We start from the raw sequence: 21,145 nt of genomic DNA, 5'->3' as shown, positions 1-21,145 counted from the left end.
AGTACAACACTCCCTCAGACAGTGCAACACTCCCTCAGACAGTACAGCACTCCCTCAGACAGTGCAGCACTCTGCGCAAAACGGCCACCGATTAGCTGCTTTGCTGGGTGCTAGCAGGAGGCCGGCGTAGAGCACCCGGCTACAGCTGCCGATACACCCCGGAGAAACGGCAGGTCCGTGGCCGCGCAAGCGCACGGTGGCGGCCTACAGCGGCCGTTCCGAGCTTCATGGCAGACGCAGCCCGCGGACCCGACCCGCAAAATAGTCCCCCCCCTTCAGCCGACTCGCGCGCGCCCGGGCCACCCCGTCCCACAGTGCCCCCAGCCCCGATTAATGCACCCCCTGCCCACGGATCGGCCCTCCCCCGACAGTGGCAAGCTGGACTGAGGTCCAGAGCTGCCACTCCGAGTTCCCGAGGGATGAGACTACACACGACCGATGCCGTCGGGAACTTGGCCAGTCAGGGGCGGAACATCGGGGGGGCGGGCCTCAGGCAATGTCCTGGAGGGCTTTGGAGGGGGCGGTGCATCGCGAAAGCATTGGCGCCCCCGATTTGGCCGAAGACTTGGATTCTCTGGCCGTGACCGAAGAATCCAGCCCCATGTGTGGTGTGTGTGTTCATGTAAACACCTACTATTTAACCATGGTGGAAATCGTCTGAGGAGTGCTGCACTGTCTGAGGGAGTGTTGTACTGTCTGAAGGAGCGTTGCACTGTCTGAAGGAGTGCTGCACTGTCTGAAGGAGTGTTGTACTGTCTGAAGGAGTGCTGACTGTCTGAAGGAGTGTTGTACTGTCTGAGGGAGTGCTGCACTGTCTGAGGGAGTGCTGTACTGTCTGAAGGAGTGTTGCACTGTCTGAGGGAGTGCTGACTGTCTGAAGGAGTGCTGTACTGTCTGAGGGAGTGTTGCACTGTCTGAGGGAGTGTTGCACTGTCTGAGGGAGTGTGGCACTGTCTGAGGGAGTGTTGCACTGTCTGAGGGAGTGTGGCACTGTCTGAGGGAGTGTTGCACTGTCTGAGGGAGTGCTGCACTGTCTGAGGGAGTGTTGCACTGTCTGAGGGAGTGCTGCACTGTCTGAGGGAGTGCTGCACTGTCTGAGGGAGTGTTGCACTGTCTGAGGGAGTGCTGCACTGTCTGAGGGAGTGCTGTACTGTCTGAAGGAGTGTTGCACTGTCTGAGGGAGTGCTGACTGTCTGAAGGAGTGTTGTACTGTCTGAAGGAGTGCTGACTGTCTGAAGGAGTGCTGACTGTCTGAAGGAGTGCTGACTGTCTGAAGGAGTGTTGCACTGTCTGAGGGAGTGCTGCACTGTCTGAAGGAGTGTTGCACTGTCTGAAGGAGTGTTGTACTGTCTGAAGGAGTGCTGACTGTCTGAAGGAGTGCTGACTGTCTGAAGGAGTGTTGCACTGTCTGAGGGAGTGCTGCACTGTCTGAAGGAGTGTTGCACTGTCTGAGGGAGTGTTGCACTGTCTGAAGGAGTGTTGCACTGTCTGAAGGAGTGTTGCACTGTCTGAAGGAGTGCTGCACTGTCTGAAGGAGTGTTGCACTGTCTGAGGGAGTGTTGCACTGTCTGAAGGAGTGTTGCACTGTCTGAGGGAGTGTTGCACTGTATGAGGGAGTGTGGCACTGTCTGAAGGAGTGCTGCACTGTCTGAAGGAGTGTTGCACTGTCTGAGGGAGTGTTGCACTGTCTGAGGGAGTGCTGCACCGTCTGAAGGAGTGCTGCACTGTCTGAAGGAGTGCTGCACTGTCTGAGGGAGTGCTGTACTGTCTGAGGGAGTGTGGCACTGTCTGAAGGAGTGCTGCACTGTCTGAAGGAGTGTTGCACTGTCTGAGGGAGTGTTGCACTGTCGGAGGGAGTGCTGCACCGTCTGAAGGAGTGCTGCACTGTCTGAAGGAGTGCTGCACTGTCTGAGGGAGTGCTGTACTGTCTGAGGGAGTGTGGCACTGTCTGAAGGAGTGCTGCACTGTCTGAAGGAGTGTTGCACTGTCTGAGGGAGTGTTGCACTGTCTGAGGGAGTGCTGCACTGTCTGAGGGAGTGTTGCACTGTCTGAGGGAGTGCTGCACCGTCTGAAGGAGTGCTGCACCGTCTGAAGGAGTGCTGCACTGTCTGAGGGAGTGCTGCACTGTCTGAGGGAGTGCTGCACTGTCTGAAGGAGTGTTGCACTGTCTGAGGGAGTGCTGCACTGTCTGAGGGAGTGTGGCACTGTCTGAAGGAGTGCTGCACTGTCTGAAGGAGTGTTGCACTGTCTGAAGGAGTGCTGCACTGTCTGAAGGAGTGCTGACTGTCTGAAGGAGTGTGGCACTGTCTGAGGGAGTGCTGTACTGTCTGAGGGAGTGTGGCACTGTCTGAAGGAGTGCTGACTGTCTGAAGGAGTGTTGCACTGTCTGAAGGAGTGTGGCACTGTCTGAAGGAGCGCTGCACTGTCTGAGGGAGTGCTGCACTGTCTGAGGGAGTGCTGACTGTCTGAGGGAGTGTTGCACTGTCTGAGGGAGTGCTGACTGTCTGAGGGAGTGCTGACTGTCTGAAGGAGTGCTGCACTGTCTGAAGGAGTGCTGACTGTCTGAAGGAGAGTTGCACTGTCTGAAGGAGTGCTGTACTGTCTGAAGGAGTGCTGACTGTCTGAAGGAGTATTGTACTGTCTGAGGGAGTGCTGCACTGTCTGAAGGAGTGTTGTACTGTCTGAAGGAGTGCTGTACTGTCTGAAGGAGTGTTGCACTGTCTGAAGGAGTGTTGCACTGTCTGAAGGAGTGCTGACTGTCTGAAGGAGTGCTGTACTGTCTTAAGGAGTGCTGTACTGTCTGAGGGAGTGTTGTACTGTCTGAAGGAGTGTTGCACTGTCTGAAGGAGTGTTGCACTGTCTGAAGGAGTGTTGCACTGTCTGAGGGAGTGTTGTACTGTCTGAAGGAGTGTTGCACTGTCTGAAGGAGTGTTGCACTGTCTGAGGGAGTGTTGCACTGTCTGAGGGAGTGTTGTACTGTCTGAAGGAGTGTTGCACTGTCTGAGGGAGTGTTGTACTGTCTGAAGGAGTGTTGCACTGTCTGAAGGAGTGTTGCACTGTCTGAAGGAGTGCTGCACCGTCTGAAGGAGTGTTGCACTGTCTGAGGGAGTGTTGTACTGTCTGAAGGAGTGTTGCACTGTCTGAGGGAGTGTTGTACTGTCTGAAGGAGTGCTGTACTGTCTGAAGGAGTGTTGTACTGTCTGAAGGAGTGCTGTACTGTCTGAAGGAGTGTTGCACTGTCTGAAGGAGTGCTGACTGTCTGAAGGAGTGTTGCACTGTCTGAGGGAGTGTTGTACTGTCTGAAGGAGTGTTGCACTGTCTGAGGGAGTGTTGTACTGTCTGAATGAGTGCTGTACTGTCTGAAGGAGTGTTGCACTGTCTGAAGGAGTGTTGCACTGTCTGAAGGAGTGCTGCACTGTCTGAAGGAGTGCTGACTGTCTGAAGGAGTGTTGCACTATCTGAAGGAGTGCTGTACTGTCTGAAGGAGTGCTGACTGTCTGAAGGAGTGTTGCACTGTCTGAAGGAGTGCTGACTGTCTGAAGGAGTGCTGACTGTCTGAAGGAGTCTGTCTGAAGGAGTGCTGCACTGTCTGAAGGAGTGCTGTACTGTCTGAAGGAGTGCTGTACTGTCTGAAGGAGTGTTGCACTGTCTGAAGGAGTGCTGCACTGTCTGAGGGAGTGTTGCACTGTCTGAGGGAGTGTTGCACTGTCTGAAGGAGTGCTGCACTGTCTGAGGGAGTGTTGCACTGTCTGAGGGAGTGTTGCACTGTCTGAGGGAGTGTTGCTCTGTCTGAAGGAGTGCTGCACTGTCTGAGGGAGTGTTGCACTGTCTGAGGGAGTGCTGACTGTCTGAAGGAGTGTTGCACTGTCTGAAGGAGTGCTGCACTGTCTGAAGGAGTGTTGCACTGTCTGAGGGAGTGTTGCACTGTCTGAGGGAGTGTTGCACTGTCTGAAGGAGTGCTGCACTTTCTGAGGGAGTGTTGCACTGTCTGAGGGAGTGCTGACTGTCTGAAGGAGTGTTGCACTGTCTGAGGGAGTGCTGTACTGTCTGAGGGAGTGTTGTACTGTCTGAGGGAGTGTTGACTGTCTGAGGGAGTGTGGCACTGTCTGAGGGAGTGTTGCACTGTCTGAAGGAGTGTTGCACTGTCTGAGGGAGTGCTGACTGTCTGAAGGAGTGTTGCACTGTCTGAGGGAGTGCTGTACTGTCTGAGGGAGTGTTGTACTGTCTGAAGGAGTGTTGCACTGTCTGAGGGAGTGCTGTACTGTCTGAAGGAGTGCTGCACTGTCTGAGGGAGTGTTGCACTGTCTGAGGGAGTGTTGTACTGTCTGAAGGAGTGTTGCACTGTCTGAGGGAGTGCTGTACTGTCTGAGGGAGTGCTGCACTGTCTGAAGGAGTGCTGCACTGTCTGAGGGAGTGCTGCACTGTCTGAGGGAGTGTTGCACTGTCTGAGGGAGTGCTGTACTGTCTGAAGGAGTGCTGCACTGTCTGAAGGAGTGTTGCACTGTCTGAGGGAGTGCTGACTGTCTGAAGGAGTGCTGCACTGTCTGAAGGAGTGCTGTACTGTCTGAGGGAGTGTTGCACTGTCTGAAGGAGTGTTGCACTGTCTGAAGGAGTGTTGCACTGTCTGAGGGAGTGTTGCACTGTCTGAGGGAGTGTTGCACTGTCTGTGGGAGTGCTGCACTGTCTGAAGGAGTGCTGTACTGTCTGAGGGAGTGCTGCACTGTCTGAAGGAGTGCTGCACTGTCTGAAGGAGTGTTGCACTGTCTGAGGGAGTGCTGACTGTCTGAGGGAGTGTTGCACCGTCTGAGGGAGTGTTGCACTGTCTGAGGGAGTGTTGCACTGTCTGAGGGAGTGTTGCACTGTCTGAGGGAGTGCTGTACTGTCTAAAGGAGTGTTGCACTGTCGAGGGAGTGTGGCACTGTCTGAAGGAGTGTTGCACTGTCTGAGGGAGTGCTGCACTGTATGAGGGAGTGTGGCACTGTATGAGGGAGTGTTGTACTGTCTGAGGGAGTGCTGCACCATCTGAAGGAGTGTTGCACTGTCTGAGGGAGTGTTGTACTGTCTGAGGGAGTGTTGTACTGTCTAAGGGAGTGTTGTACTGTCTGAAGGAGTGTTGTACTGTCTGAAGTAGTGTTGTACTGTCTGAAGTGGTGTTGCACTGTCTGAAGGAGTATTGTACTGTCTGAGGGAGTGTTGTACTGTCTGAAGGAGTGTTGTACTGTCTGAAGGAGTGTTGTACTGTCTGAAGGAGTGCTGCTCCGTCTGAAGGAGTGCTGACTGTCTGAAGGAGTGTTGCACTGTCTGAGGGAGTGTTGTACTGTCTGAGGGAGTGTTGTACTGTCTGAAGGAGTGTGGCACTGTCTGAAGTAGTGTTGCACTGTCTGAAGGAGTATTGTACTGTCTGAGGGAGTGCTGCACCGTCTGAAGGAGTGTTGCACTGTCTGAGGGAGTGCTGTACTGTCTGGAGTAGTGTTGCACTGTCTGAAGGAGTATTGTACTGTCTGAGGGAGTGCTGCACTGTTTGAAGGAGTGCTGTACCATCTGAAGGAATGCTGCACTGTCTGAAGGAATGCTGCACTGTCTGAGGGAGTACTGCACTGTTTGAGGGAGTGCTGCACTGTCTGAAGGAGTGCTGCGCTGTCTGAGGGGGTACTGCACTGTTTGAGGGAGTGCTGCACTGTCTGAAGTGTGCTGCACTGTCTGAGGGAGTGCTGCACTGTCTGAATGAGTGCTGCACTGTCTGAGGGAGTACTGCACTGTTTGAGGGAGTGCTGCACTGTCTGAGGGAGTACTGCACTGCCTGAGGGAGTGTTGTACTGTCTGAGGGAGTGCTGCACTGTCTGAAGGAGTGCTGACTGTCTGAAGGAGTGCTGCACTGTTTGAGGGAGTGCTGTACTGTCTGAAGGAGTGCTGACTGTCTGGATGAATGCTGCACTGTATGAAGGAGTGCCGCACTGTCTGAAGGAGTGCTGCACTGTTTGAGGGAGTGCTGTACCATCTGAAGGAATGCAGTACTGTCTGAAGGAGTGCTGCACTGTTTGAGGGAGTACTGTACCATCTGAAGCAATGCAGCACTGTCTGAAGGAGTGCTGCACTGTTTGAGGGAGTACTGTACCATCTGAAGGAATGCTGCACTGGCGGAGGGAGTGCTGCTCTGTTGGAAATGCTGCCTTTGACATGAGACTTAAACTGAGATCCTGTCTGCCTCCTCAGGTGAAAGAATCCCCTGGTCACTCTTTATAAAACAGCAAGGGAGTTCTCTCTGGTGCCCTGGGTCAAATCACAGAAACTGACGATTTGGCAATTGCTGTTCGTGGGATCTTGCTGTGCACAAAGTAGCTGCCAATTATTGTTTTTACTACATAACTGTGAAATATTACCTCAACTACCAGGGAAGAAATCTGAGCGAGATAGGTTCAGATTTTTCCACGATATAAACCATTTAAGCGGTTCCTTCTGTTCCCTTCCTTCATAGCGCTTGCTGTGGTTGTGCCCCAGGATCCAATCCTGACCATTGGGTCATCGCTGACCGCCACCTGCATTATAAACTCCGAGGTGAATGTGGACTCCCATGAACTCTACTGGACGCTGAACGGCCAGAAGCTTTCCTCGGAGCTGTACACGCTGGTGAACAGCAGTGCACTGAGGGTGATGGTGCATGGGCTGAATGGATCTCGGCAACAATCTGGCGACAATCTAGTGTGTCACCGAGTGGACGGCAGGATTCTCGCCGGGTCGTGTCTCTACGTGGGCCGTAAGTTTCTCTCACCACTCTCGCAGTGTTCTCCACTGCCACCGGAAAACTTTGTACTGCACTAGTGTGTCGTGAAGATGCATTCACATTTATTTTTAAGAGTGTGGAAATGTGAGATCTTGCTTATTTGTATATCAACTGAAGGTCTGACCACACATCCTCAATCAGCACTTAGATTTTTTCACCTCTGTAACATTGCCTACCTGTACCATGCCTCATTCATGTGCTGCTGAAATGCCTCATTAATGTCTTTGTTACTATTAGACCTGACATTTCGAATGTTCTCCTGTCCAACTTCCCATTATCACCCTCCATAAACTTTTTTTCCCAATTAAGGGGCAATTTAGCGTGGCCAATCCACCTACCCTGCACGTCTTTGGGTTGTGGGGGCGAAACCCTTGCAAGCACGGGGAGAACGTGCAAACTCCACACGGACAGTGACCCAGAGCTGGGATCGAACCTGGGACCTCGCCGCCGCGAAGCAGCTGTGCTAGCCACCGTGCTGCCCCCACCCTCCAGAAACTTGAACTCGTCTGGAACCTCGCTGCCTGCATCGTAACCAGCGCCAAGTTCTGTTTATCCATCACCCTGGACTTGCTGACATACACTGGCCCTCAGTCTGGCATCGGCTCAATTTTAAAATTCTCATCCTTGTTTACAAATCCCTCCATGGCCTCGCCCCCTTCCAATGCCGATAACCTTCTCCAGCTCCACAGCCCTCTGAGAAATCTGCACTGCTCCAATTCTGGCCTCTTACGCAGACCCGATTTTAATGCTCCACCATTGCCGGCTGGGCCTTCTGTTACCTGGGCCCAAAGCTCTGAAATTCCTTCCCGAGACCTCTCCGCCTTTCTCTCCTACCTCTTTGGCCAAAATCTTGGCCGTCTGTAATATCTCCTTGTGTGACTCACTGTTAAATTTTGTTTGTGAAGTGCCCTTAGTGTTTTACGACATTAAAGGTGATTTATAAAAGCAAATTGTTGTTTTGTGTGTGTGTATGTAAACATCTGTATGCAAATTTGTGTGCGAATGTCTGCATGTGTAAATATATGAGTGTGTGTTATGGAGACTGATGTTAAACCTTTTCTCCAGAACAACGCAGATTGACACCGCATTTTATTTATCTGTTGAACATGTAAGTCTGTTCTGCTGGAGGACAAAGCTTCATTGACTCGATGCCCGAGCATTTAATAGAAACTGTAAATCCTGGAAAGCAGGTTTGACAGCACCTGTGGAGAGAAACACAGTGTTAACGTTTCAGGTCAATGGCCTTTCATCAGGACAGTCTGTGCGATCACAGAGGTAGCAATTGGCCTCACTGCCCCTGGAGGTGGAGGGGTGAGAGAGAGAGAGAGATAGAGGGGGCCAGATTTTCAAAGGGCCAAGGGGATCTGCTCATCCACCAATTAACTTAAGCTCCTTAAGTAGAAGCAAAATACTGCGGATGCTGGAATCTGATTCAAAAACAGAAAATGCTGGAAAAACTCAGCAGGCCCGACAGCGTCTGTGGCGAGAGAAAATAGAGTTAACGTTTCAAGTCTGTACGACTCTTCTTCAGAGCTCCTATCCAATGGAGAATGGAATTTTAAAACTTTACTACAGCAAACATGAACAGTCTGGTCCATTTTAGTGCAAGGTTGTCAAGTGTGTTGCGGGGCAGGCAGCACGGTGGCGCAGTGGGTTAGCCCTGTTGCCTCACGGCGCTGAGGTCCCAGGTTCGATCCCGGCTCTGGGTCACTGTCCGTGTGGAGTTTGCACATTCTCCCCATGTTTGCGTGGGTCTCACCCCCACAACCTAAAGAGATGTGCAGGGTAGGTGGATTGGCCACGCTAAATTGCCGCTTAATTGGACAAAAAATGAATTGGGTATGTTAATTTATTTTTAAAAGTGTGTTGCGGGGCAAAATAAAGTTTATCTTCCTTTGTCTTAAAACTTTTTATTAATGCGCCTACTTGTATTTGTGCAAGTGCTGGACCTTAATGTTTCCTGCTCGGCTGCATGCAGCCCCGCTGATGCTACAGGGCCTCTGAAGAACTGCCTCCTCAAATCAGCAAGGCAGCAGCAGCCCCCCAACATGGCTGCTGTCTGCCTTTGCCACTGATGTCAGGATGAAGAGAGGCTGCGAGAGAGGCTGGTTCTCCCCTCAAGGCTCAACAATTGGTCACGGGTCTCTCTATCTCCCTTTTGTCTTTCTGGCAAGGCCAACAGTCACCTAAGGCGGGCAGATTTTGTTGGATGTAATCCTAGTTATTGTCACATGACACCTCAGCCCCACCACTGGTTACCCGACACATCTGTCGTCATGGAACGCCACCCCGCAGCCAATTGAAAGGTGAATATAGCCTGATTAAATGTTTCTGACTGTCAGTCAAACAATCTGGAAGAGGGGCTATGGCCTCAGGAAAATGATTCAATCACTTTGGTGTGGGATCAGGAGAAAAGTCTTCAGAGGGTTATGAATTTTTAGAATTCTCACTGTTCTAATACAGTGAGCTGTAAATACTCAGTCATTGAGTATATTCAAGACAGAGTTGATAGAGTTTTGGGCACTGATGTAATCATGGGATAGGGTGGGAAAACTGAGTTGATGTAAAAGACCAGTCGTGACCTCATGGAGCAGGCGCTTGGGGCTGTGTGGCTGAGTCCTGTTCCTATTTCCTAAAAGTCACCCCATTTCCAGCTGACAGCTTCTGAAACAGGACTGGTCCCACTGCACGATAGGTGTTAGCAGGTGTCACCTGAAAAGGTTTGTGACAGTGAAACCGTTCCAGTGTTGTGAGTGCGGCTCGCAACCTCGCAGAGTGTTTTAATATCTGCCTGTTTCTTTCTCTCTCACGCAGTTCCCCCCGAAAAACCCACCAACATCACCTGTTGGTCAAAGAACACAAAGGACCTCACCTGTAAATGGAGCCCAGGAGGGGAGGGTGAGTCCTTCCTCCGTACAAAGTACACACTGAAATTCAAGCTAAGGTGAGGCAGCAAAACGTTTTTAAAATAAATCTAGAGTACCCAATTCGTTCTTTCCAATTAAGGGGTAATTTAGTGTGGTCGATTCACCAAGCCTGCACATCTTTGTGTTGTGGGGTGGGACCCCCACAAACACAGGGAGAATGTGCAAACTCCACATGGACAGTGATCAGGAGCCAAGATCGAACCTGGGTCCTCAGCGCCATGAGACCTCAGTGCTAACTACTGCGCCACCGTGCCGCCCCGTAAGGCAGCAAAACTGAGAGTCCTGTTCCTTGTTCGTCAATGCAAGATCAATGGACCCAGATTAAATCGACTCAATTCAGTGTATTTTAAAATAATCCAATAGTGAGCAAAAACCACCGGGATTCTCCAACCACGCACCGGGTCGGAGAATACTCGGGGGGGAGGGCACAAGAATCGCGCCACGCCTCCCCGACTCGCCGATTCTCGGGTGGCCGCGGGATATCCCGCGGTGCGTCGGGGGCTGTTCAAAGCGGCTCCCCCGGCAATTCTCCGGGCCACGACGGGCTGTGTGCCCGCCGTGTTCGACCGAGTCCCGCCGGCGTGGGTTACGTATGGTCCCACACGGCGGGACCTCGGAGCTCTGTCTGTGGGGGCCGTCCTGGTGGGGGGACGGGGGATCCGACCCCGGGGAGGGGGGGGGGACCTCCACGGTGGCCTGGCCTGAGATCAATCAGGGCCTACTGATCGGCGGGCGGGCTAGTTCTGTGGGGGCCTATGTTCCTCCGCGCCGGGCCCCCGTAGGGCTCCGCCATATTGCCTGGGGGCCGGCGCAGAGATGGGAACCCACGCGCATGCGTGAAGTCACGCTGGCCATGGTGGGCATGCAAGAACTCGCGCCGGCCGTGCCGCGCCGGCTTTCGGGCGCTGGAGCTGCGGAGACGACTCCGGCACCATACTAGCCCGCTGGAAAGGGGTGGATAGCTGCCAGGTGAGGCCCGTTGATGCCGGTGTGGCTCGCACCACTTTTCACGCCGGCGTCAGAACTTGGTCGGAGGATTGGAGAATCCCGGTCGAAGTTTATCAGTGACACAAAGATTGGTGGAATAATGAGCAATGTAGACAGGAGCATAAAATTACAAAGAAACCTTGCTAGATTAAATCAGTAGGTAAAACTGTAGCAGATGGATTTCAACAGAGGTAAGTGTGAGATCATCCATTATGGACCAAAAAAATGAAACTGTTAAGTGTTGGCAAAATGGTGAAAAGCTTGGAAGATTGGGAGTCTACATAGAGTTAGGTGTCATGTATAGATCACTAAAATGTAGTCGTTACCATGCAAATTAGAGTACATGTGAATAGTTGTGGGCTACACACATTTAGAAAGGTATATTGGCCTTAACTGCAGCGCCAGAATGATACCAATGGGTAGATTACAACAGAGGTTACCTGTAATGATGCACTTTCAGAGACTCAATTAATGAACACAAAAGGTATTTATTAATAAGAATTATTCAGCAGCTGCATGGCTGTAGTTAGCTCCCAAAATGTCTCTTTGCCAAGAGAGCTCCACCCCTTGGGGTGATTCCCCACTCTTGAGTCCCAATTATTCCCCTAGGCCAGGTGACCCTTTTCTGCTGTGTTGCTCTTAAAGGGACAATCACCACACCCCTCCCCCTTTAACGCCTTTATACAATCTTCAAAAACTAAGTTACTCAGTCCTAAATTCTAACTAAACATTATATAAATGAGTTGGACAAGTATAACATGAGTCCTGGAGGGGTTTATCTCTTTCTTGTAGATGGTGTAATTCTGTAGTCTGAGATGCATCCACAGGATCGACATTAACAGGAACTGCAATAACGGGTACCCCATCTGGCACAGGCAGTTCAGCACTACCTGTTTCCATGGAGACATCGGTTATGTCTATAACAGGCTGATCATTAACTTCCGTGCTCACGGGTTCAGAAACATTTCTTGATGGCAACACTGAATGTTGGAGCCTCTCTCTACTCCTCAACTGATCCATATCTACTAGGTATGACAGGGGTACGTCTCAGAGACAATAATTCCGGGAATCTAACTTGATCCACTCCTGAAGTTTCATATTATGACACCATGTCATATTATGTACTTAATATGAGACTTGTGTGGTTAAACAAAACACTTTCAATAGTTGGCTTTAACTATGTTCAGTTCCAAATATGGTCTTCCATGGAACGGTTCCATTCAGGCTTGCTCCCTACCAAGTTTTGTCCTTGACTGTTCTCTCACCATATGACTACATACATCACTCTGTGGGTGGTGCCACTCTCCAGTCGTACGTTAGTCCTTGCTCTGCCAAGCACATTTCATTGTAATGCATGCAGGCACATATCACCATGTTACCATTTTAAATGTATCACCTCTTTAAGGGTATTGCCGCTTTAATTGTGAAATAAGCTTTTTTTCCCTGCGCAGGGGAATGTAGGAATTTCAGAGATGTTGTATTATAGGTATTTGGTGCAGAAAGAGCTAATAGCCTGGGCTAGTGTGTGTATGATTGCTGCAGTAACATTCCAATCCTGGTTTGGAAGCCAGAGGTGCAATTAAGACATCGTAAAAGCTTGGGCTGATGGAGTTTGTTTGGATTAAGGGATTCCCTGTGGATTAATTAGATTTCAGATAGGTAAGATGATGGGAGGAGCTAAGGCATCAGGCATTTTGGAGAAAAGCAGTTTATTAAGTAGTTTAGTTGAGTTTTAGATTGGGATATGAGCAGAAGTCAAGCATCTGCTCTCACTGCAGTTCAGTTAAAGATATGTCAATAGACAGAATAGTAGTGTGGCTGGAAGGTGAGCTGAGACAAGCTGAGAAGCAGCTTCTGAAGAAATAAAGCCAGAGTTTCTGCATGGTTCTGACAAGGTTCAGGTCTTTTCTTTAAAACACTCTCAAAGAACATCGCTGTAAAGCAAGTATGCCTGAGTCTGCCAATTGTATTTGAAAGTGGATTGAGAGCTGAGATGGTTTTGTTGTTTGAGTAAAAATAAAGATAGCAGTTAAGGGTTATTGTGTCGCTGTATTGATTAGCATTGTGTAAGGGGTAATTGTAAGCTATTTTTCTTGTGTGAGATACAGGTTGGCTTCCTTTTCCAGGTGTATTTTGCAACAAACGTATCAAAGCAGGTACAGAGTTTTCTGAGCTGTTCCTTTTTGTTTTACTCTTAAAGCTACAACACTGCTTTCTCGCGACAGCTTTTTTTTTTAAAGCTTTTTGAGCTTTATTTTTTATTTATTCTTTTTTAATTTAGTGTACCCAATTCATTTTTTCCAATTAAGGGGCAATTTAGCGTGGCCAATTCACCTACCCTGCACATCTTTGGGTTGTGGGGGCAAAACCCACGCAAACACGGGGAGAATGTGCAAACTCCACACGGACAGTGACCCAGAGCCGGGATCGAACCTGGGACCTCAGCGCCGTGAGGTTGCAGTGCTAACCACTGCGCCACCGTGCTGCCAGCTTTTGAACTTTAGTAACTGCAGCAATTATTTGCCCTTTATCCAAATTCCTTCTTTATATAAAGGTTGAGAATTTATTTTTATTTTTATTTTTAAAATAAATTTAGAGTACCTAATTATTTTTTTCTCCAATTAAGGGTCAATTTAACGTGGCCAATCCACCTACCCTGCACATCTTTGGGTTGTGGGGGTGAAACCCACGCAAACATGGGGAGATTGTGCAAACTCCACATGGACCTTGACCTGTGGCCAGATTGAACCCGGTCCTCGGGGCTGTGAGGCAGCAGTGCTAACCACTGCGCCACCGTGCTGCCCAAAGGTTGAGAATTTCCCGGCTTGATTGAAGTTCATCAGTGTAGGGATTACTGCCATGGATCCTCCGCAGGCTCTCCGACGAGCCTGCACATCGGGAGCTTGTCACTCAGTTTCAGCCTTTTGTTCTTCCCGCACTTCAGAAGACCTCGCTGTAGCTCACTTTGGCTTTTAAAAATTTTTTTTAATCACTGCTTTCTCTGAGCTCTTCTTCAAAAACCTTTGCAGCAATTCTTTTTTTTTAATATGTTATTTTTTCTAAACTTAAAGCCATAGCTCTTGCTTTGCAGGATTAGTTTTCCTTGATTTCCCCCGATACTGTTCTTTCTAAACTTTTGACTCTGTCGGCCAATTCAGGTTTCTTCTGTATCTATTCCTCAGCCTCTCCAATGCACTGAGCCTCCCGGATCAGCGCCCGGACCAGAATGTAGGTACAGGTGCTTTTCCCTATTTCACTCACCCTTCTTGTGGATTCTGACCCAGGGGTCTTGCCATGTTCTCTCTGTTTCATGCATCTTCTAACCGCCCATCTTTTCCCATTCTACTGTACTCAGGGTCTGGCAATATCTCAAATGGGTCATTAATAACTTCCATTAATACAGGATACTCACATGTGTCGGGCCAGAGGCGGCGCATGATAATTTATCCTCGTCGCCAGATGTGAAGATGCCCTTTCAGAGATTCCATTAGCGAACACAAAAGGTATTTATTGCTAAGAATTGTTCAGCAGTCGCATGGCTGCAGCTGGCTCCCAAAATATCTCTTTTCCTCAGAGAGCTCCACCCCCTGGGGTGATTCCCCACTCCGAGTCCCAATTGGTCCCCCAAGCCAGGTGACCTTTTTCCGTTGTGTTGCTCTTGAAGGGACAATCAGCACGTTACCTAAACTAGGTAAGGTTTTTAAAAAATAAATTTAGAGTACCCAATTATTTTTTTCCAATTAAGGGGCAATTTAGTGTGGCCAATCCACCTAGCTTGCACATCTTTGGGCTGTGGGGGTGAACCCCACGCAGACACGGGGAGAATGTGCAAACTCCACACGGACAGTGACCCAGGGCCGGGATCGAAACCGGGTCCTCAGTGCCGTAGAAAGCAGTGCTAACCACTGCACCGCCGTGCTGCCCATAAACTAGGTAGGGTTAAGGGGTGATTGTGCTTCATTTTCGGATTTTGAAAGGAAGCAACTGGGTAGATAGAGAGAAACGTTTTCTCCCCCAGTTGGGTCGACATTGGGGAAGGATCCAAAGAGTGCAACTGTTTGAGTAGCTCTTTTAAAGGGCTGTCACAAGTACAACGGGCTGAATGGCTGTAAGATTCTGTGGGATGGTACAAAATGGGAGATGATGAAATCAGTGTAAGTAGGAAGACCTGAAACCTGTTGCAGAGTCACTGTCACCTGTTTAATGCTATTGCAGAGAGTCAAAGCCTGCCCCCGTGATTCTGCTATTGTAAAGGTGCCCCATTGCTTTCCTCAGGTGGTACGGTAAAGAGAACGAATGCCAGGAGATGGGCACAGCTGGATTGAACTCTTGCTACATTCCCAAAGATCTTGCTCTCTTCACTCCATATGAAATCTGGGTCGAGGCATCAAACAAATTGGGGTCTGCAGCTTCTGACATCATCTCTCTGGACATCCTGGACGTGGGTGAGAGATTTCAGCGAGGAGTTTTGATGTATGGTTGGTGGGGGGGGGGGGGGGGAAGATTTAAAATGTCAAAATATAAATGATACACATCCAGGGTGGCCTCTCGTAAGTCAGTGTTAAAAATACACTGTCTGTGTGCTACTGATCCAAACACAGTGTAATGGCACATTTCAACCCATTACACACACAGCCAGTGCTGGGACACTCAGTCCTGTTACACACACAGTCAGTGCTGGGACACTCAGTCCTGTTGCACACACACAGTCAGTGCTGGGACACCCAGTCCTGTTACACACACACTCACACACACACACACACAGTCAGTGCAGGGACACCCAGTCCTGTTTTACACACACACAGTCAGTGCAGGGACACCCAGTCCTGTTCTACACACACACAGAGTCAGTGCTGAGACACTCAGTCCTGTTTTACACACACAGTCAGTGCTGGGACACTCAGTCCTGTCACACACACACACAGTCAGTCAGTGCTGAGACACTCAGTCCTGTTTTACACACACAGTCAGTGCTGGGACACCCAGTCCTGTTACACACACACACAGTCAGTGCTGAGATACTCAGTCCTGTCACACACACACAGTCAGTGCTGAGATACTCAGTCCTGTCACACACACACACACAGTCAGTGCTGAGATACTCAGTCCTGTCACACACACAGTCAGTGCTGAGATACTCAGTCCTGTCACACACACACACACAGTCAGTGCTGAGACACTCAGTCCTGTCACACACACACACACACACAGTCAGTGCTGAGATACTCAGTCCTGTCACACACACACACACACAGTCAGTGCTGAGACACTCGGTCCTGTTTTACACACACACAGTCAGTGCAGGGACACCCAGTCCTGTTCTACACACACACAGAGTCAGTGCTGAGATACTCAGTCCTGTTTTACACACACAGTCAGTGCTGAGACACTCAGTCCTGTCACACACACACACAGTCAGTGCTGAGATACTCAGTCCTGTCACACACACACACACAGTCAGTGTTGAGACACTCAGTCCTGTTACACACACACACTGTCAGTGTTGAGACACTCAGTCCTGTCACACACACACACACACAGTCAGTGTTGAGACACTCAGTCCTGTTACACACACACACTGTCAGTGTTGAGACACTCAGTCCTGTCACACACACACACACACAGTCAGTGTTGAGACACTCAGTCCTGTCACACACACACACAGTCAGTGCTGAGACACTCGGTCCTGTTTTACACACACACAGTCAGTGCTGAGACACTCAGTCTTGTTACACACACACACACACACACACAGTCAGTGCTGAGACACCCGGTCCTGTTTTACACACACACAGTCAGTGCAGGGACACCCAGTCCTGTTCTACACACACACAGAGTCAGTGCTGAGATACTCAGTCCTGTTTTACACACACAGTCAGTGCTGAGATACTCAGTCCTGTTTTACACACACAGTCAGTGCTGAGATACTCAGTCCTGTCACACACACACACAGTCAGTCAGTGCTGAGACACTCGGTCCTGTTTTACACACACACAGTCAGTGCAGGGACACCCAGTCCTGTTCTACACACACACACACAGAGTCAGTGCTGAGATACTCAGTCCTGTTACACACACACAGTCAGTGCTGAGACACTCAGTCCTGTCACACACACACACACACAGTCAGTGCTGAGACACTCGGTCCTGTTACACACAGTCAGTGCTGAGACGCGCAGTCCTGTCTCACACACACACACACACAGTCAGTGCTGAGACACTCAGTCCTGTTACACACAGACAGTGCTGAGACACGCAGTCCTGTTATATACACACACACACACAGTCAGTGCTAAGACACTCAGTCCTGTTACACACACACACACACACACACAGTCAGTGCAGGGACACCCAGTCCTGTTCTACACACACACAGAGTCAGTGCTGAGATACTCAGTCCTGTTTTACACACACAGTCAGTGTTGAGACACTCAGTCCTGTCACACACACACACACTCAGTCCTGTTACACACACATACACACACAGTCAGTGCTGGGACACCCAGTCCTGTTACACACACACACACACACACACAGTCAGTGCTGAGACACTCAGTCCTGTTAACACACACACAGTCAGTGCTGGGACACTCAGTCCTGTTACACACACACACACACAGTCAGTGCTGGGACACTCAGTCCTGTTACACACACACACACACACAGTCAGTGCTGGGACACTCAGTCCTGTTACACACACACACAGTCAGTGCTGGGACACTCTGTCCTGTTACACACACACACACACAGTCAGTGCTGGGACACTCAGTCCTGTTACACACACAGTCAGTGCTGGGACACTCAGTCCTGTTACACACAGTCAGTGCTGAGACACTTAGTCCTGTTACACACACACACAGTCAGTGCTGGGACACTCAGTCTTGTTACACACAGTCAGTGCTGAGACACTTAGTCCTGTTACACACACACAGTGAGTGCTGGGACACTCTGTCCTGTTACACACACACACACATACACACACAGTCAGTGCTGGGTCACCCAGTCCTGTTACACACACACAGTGAGTGCTGGGACACTCTGTCCTGTTACACACACACTCAGCCCTGTTACTTACACACACACACACAGAGTCAGTGCTGAGACACTCAGTCCTGTTACACACACAGTCAGTCCTGTTACACACACACACACACACACACACACAGTCAGTGCTGAGACACTCATATTTGTTACCCACAGCACTAACATATCTACATGGCTGTTTATTGTTTGGAACAGTTACCACGGATGCTCCATTTGACGTTCATGTCAATCGTGTTGGTGACCTTGAGGACCAACTCAGTGTTCGTTGGAGCTCCCCACCTGCATTGAAAGACTTCCTCTTTCAGGCCAAGTATCAGATCCGGTATCGTGTGGAGGACAGCACCGAGTGGAAGGTATATCTGATATTTTCATTCGATTATCTTTCACTGTTGCCTCTTTGGTTAAATGGAGCTGACGAACAGGGGAGGCATGGATAAATGAATGTTGAGACTTGCTTCCTGATCATCATTTAGGGATGGGGAAAATCAACCACGACTCCAACCGCTCATCCCTATGCAGTGAATCGTATTGGTGTGTGTACACATTTGGGTGCCTGTGACCATATAGATTAGTGTATGTAACTGTGTTCTCATCAGTATATGTGTTTGTGTATATGTGAATGGCCAAGAATACACATAAAAGCAATTGTCCATGTGTATATAGACATTTAAGGTCAGGGTTGAGCTTAACTGTGATGTGCCTGGTGGTCCAATAGTCTGCTGACACTCAGGGCCCAGACGTGCACCAGAAGTCTGGGCACGGACTGATTTAGCATCAGAGGCAGAGTTAGTTCTGTGAGTGCAAGCATGAGCAAGTGGTGCTGATGGAGATCTGGATCAGCACAGAGAACCATCACTGCAGGTTCCACTTGTTTTGCACAGGAGGCCACTCATCCTCTTCAGCCTGTTCTACCATTGAATTAGATCTTCGCCATGGGTATTGTAACTCTGTATCCCCACCCTGGTTCATATTCATTAATATCCTTATTGAAAAAACCTAGCAAACTCAGCATTGAAATTTGCCGTACGGTGGCACAATGGTTAGCGCTGCTGCCTCACAGGGCCAGGGACACGGGTTCGATTCCTACCTTGGGTGTCCATCTGTGTTTGCACGTTCTCCCTGTGACTGTGTGGGTTTCCTCCCACAGTCCAAAGATGTGCAGATTAGGTGGATTGGCCATGATAAAATTGCCCCTTGGTGTCCAGAGATGTACAGGTTAGGTTACGGGAATAGGGTGGGGGCTGGTCCTCGGTAGGGTGCTCTTTCAGAGGGTCGGTGCAGATGGGCTGAACGGCCTCCTTCTGCACTGTAAGGATTCTGTGGTTCTACCGATTCCCAGCCTCACCTGTTTTGGTGGGAATGAGGGGAGGGAGACAGGGAAGAGTTTCAGAATTCCACTCCGCTGCGTAAGGAAGTGCTCCTTTTAACAATTTTTTTTTAAGGAGTACATAATTATTTTTTTTTCCAATGAAGGGGCTGGTTTAGCACAGTGGTCTAAACAGCTGACTTGTAATGCAGAACAAGGCCAGCAGCATGGGTTCAATTCCCGTACCGGCTTCCCCTAACAGGCGCCGGAATGTGGCAACTAGGGGCTTTTCACAGTAACTTCATTGAAGCCTACCTGTGACAATAAGCGATTATTATAATAATTTAGCGTGGCCAATCCACCTAACCTGCACATCTTTGGGTTGTGGGGTTGAAACCCACGCAGACACGGGGAGAATGTGCAAACTCCACACGGACAGTGAAGCAGAGCCGGGATCAAACCTGGGACCTCAGCGCCGTAGTCCCAGTGCTAACCACTGCGCCACATGCCACCCTGCAACCTGCCCACATAATTTAGTCCCGTCTCTCTTGCTTTCTCACTGCAGGTTGTGGATGATATTGGAAACCAGACCCTGTGCAGATTGGCAGGGCTGAGACCGGGAACCGTGTACTTTGTGCAAGTCCGTTGTAATCCTGTCGGTATTTATGGCTCGAGGAAGGCTGGCATTTGGAGTGAATGGAGCGTCCCGACAGCTGCCTCCACTCCCCGAAATGGTGAGTTCTTCCTCACCTTGCCCATTTTTTTGAATTCGACAGAAAAAAAAACCAGGAACCTTAACTCTCAGCCCAGAATGATTCCCAATTCACCAATCAATTAACAGGCAAACCTCACAGAAGCTGATGAGGCAACAGAGGAAGAGGACTGTGGAAGGTGAACTGCTGAATGGATATTAAAGGGATAGCATTGGAGAAAGTTTAACTCTGTATCTAATTGTGACATTGCTGCCCTGGGAGTGTTTGATGGGGACAGCCTAGAGGGAGCTTTACTCTGTACCTAACCCTGTGCTGGGGGTGTTTGAAGGGGACAGTGTAGAGAGAGATTTACTCTTTGTCTAACCCCGTGCTGTACCTGTCCTGGGAGTGTTTGATGGGGACAGTGTAGAGGGAGCTTTACTCTGTATCTAACCCCGTGCTGTACCTGTCCTGGGAGTGTTTGATGGGGACAGTGTAGAGGAAGATTTACTCTGCATCTAACCCCAAGCTGTACCTGTTGTGGGAGTGTTTGATGGGGACAGTGTAGAGGGAGCTTTACTCTGTATCTAACCCCGTGCTGTACCTGTCCTGGGAGTGTTTGATGGGGACAGAGTGTATCTAACATGGCCAGAGACTTTTTAGGGGACAGGATATTACTTTGTCCAGGACCATAATGAAATAGTAAGGTGTTAATTTTCAGTGTATGGTCTATCCACGAGCAAGATAAATAGCAAAATTCCCTGGTGTCTTGGCAGAGAGATCGAGTGGCACCTGTTACCAGAAGAGTGGAGAGAGTGGCTCTAACCTGCGGCGCGAGCTGAAGCAGTTCTTTGGCTGGGTGAAGAAACATGCCTACGGGTGCACAGCCCTCAATATCAAACTGTACGACCAGTGGCGTGTGTGGCTGCAGAAATCGCACAAGACACGGAACCAGGTACACACTTTACTCACAGGGTCGGGCTGTGCAATGTTTGCAGTGAGCTGGCACACGCTGAAGTAATTTCCATGGATATAATGCTTTTCACAACCTCAGAGCAGTGAGGTTCCCCTCCAAGTAACTCACCATCCTGACTTGGAAATATATTGGCCATTCCTTCACTGCTGCTGGGTCAAAATCCTGGCATTCCCTCCCTTACTGCACAGTGGGTGTACCTACATCTCAAAGTCCACAGTGGTTCAGGAAGGCAGCTCACCACCACCTCAAGGGCAATTAGGAACAGGTAATAAATGCTGGTCTGGCCAGCGAAGGCCACATTCCAAAAATTAATAAAATAAAGTCAATGATGTAACTTGGCAGTGTTCGAACATCGGAAACAACATGGCAGCCAATGTGGGCCACAGCAAGATCCCAACATGGTAAAAGGTTAGAAAATCTGGTTTTAAGTGAT

General features: G+C 49.7%; 2 protein-coding genes across 3 annotated transcripts in view; one reads left to right on the top strand and one right to left on the bottom strand.

Moving 5' to 3' along the window:
• crlf1b (cytokine receptor-like factor 1b) overlaps window positions 1-21,145 on the top strand; it is a 40,047-nt gene that overhangs the window by 10,361 nt on the left and 8,541 nt on the right. The window contains exons 2-7 of the mRNA XM_072482369.1: window positions 6,476-6,754; window positions 9,596-9,725; window positions 14,971-15,140; window positions 17,934-18,091; window positions 19,610-19,778; window positions 20,513-20,691. Coding sequence (XP_072338470.1) covers window positions 6,476-6,754; window positions 9,596-9,725; window positions 14,971-15,140; window positions 17,934-18,091; window positions 19,610-19,778; window positions 20,513-20,691 — 1,085 coding nt within the window. The remainder of the gene's footprint in view (window positions 1-6,475; window positions 6,755-9,595; window positions 9,726-14,970; window positions 15,141-17,933; window positions 18,092-19,609; window positions 19,779-20,512; window positions 20,692-21,145) is intronic.
• rex1bd (required for excision 1-B domain containing) overlaps window positions 7,854-21,145 on the bottom strand; it is a 37,453-nt gene continuing 24,161 nt past the window's right edge. For both annotated transcript variants that reach the window (XM_072482373.1, XM_072482371.1), the window contains exon 5: window positions 7,854-7,983. In XM_072482373.1, coding sequence (XP_072338474.1) covers window positions 7,875-7,983 — 109 coding nt within the window. In that variant the 3' untranslated portion in view covers window positions 7,854-7,874. The remainder of the gene's footprint in view (window positions 7,984-21,145) is intronic.

Source organism: Scyliorhinus torazame, chromosome 18, assembly GCF_047496885.1.
Source record: "Scyliorhinus torazame isolate Kashiwa2021f chromosome 18, sScyTor2.1, whole genome shotgun sequence".
Classification (NCBI taxonomy): domain Eukaryota; kingdom Metazoa; phylum Chordata; class Chondrichthyes; order Carcharhiniformes; family Scyliorhinidae; genus Scyliorhinus; species Scyliorhinus torazame.
The sequence above is the reverse complement of the archived record's forward strand: the minus strand, read 5'-3'. Positions and strand labels throughout refer to the sequence as shown.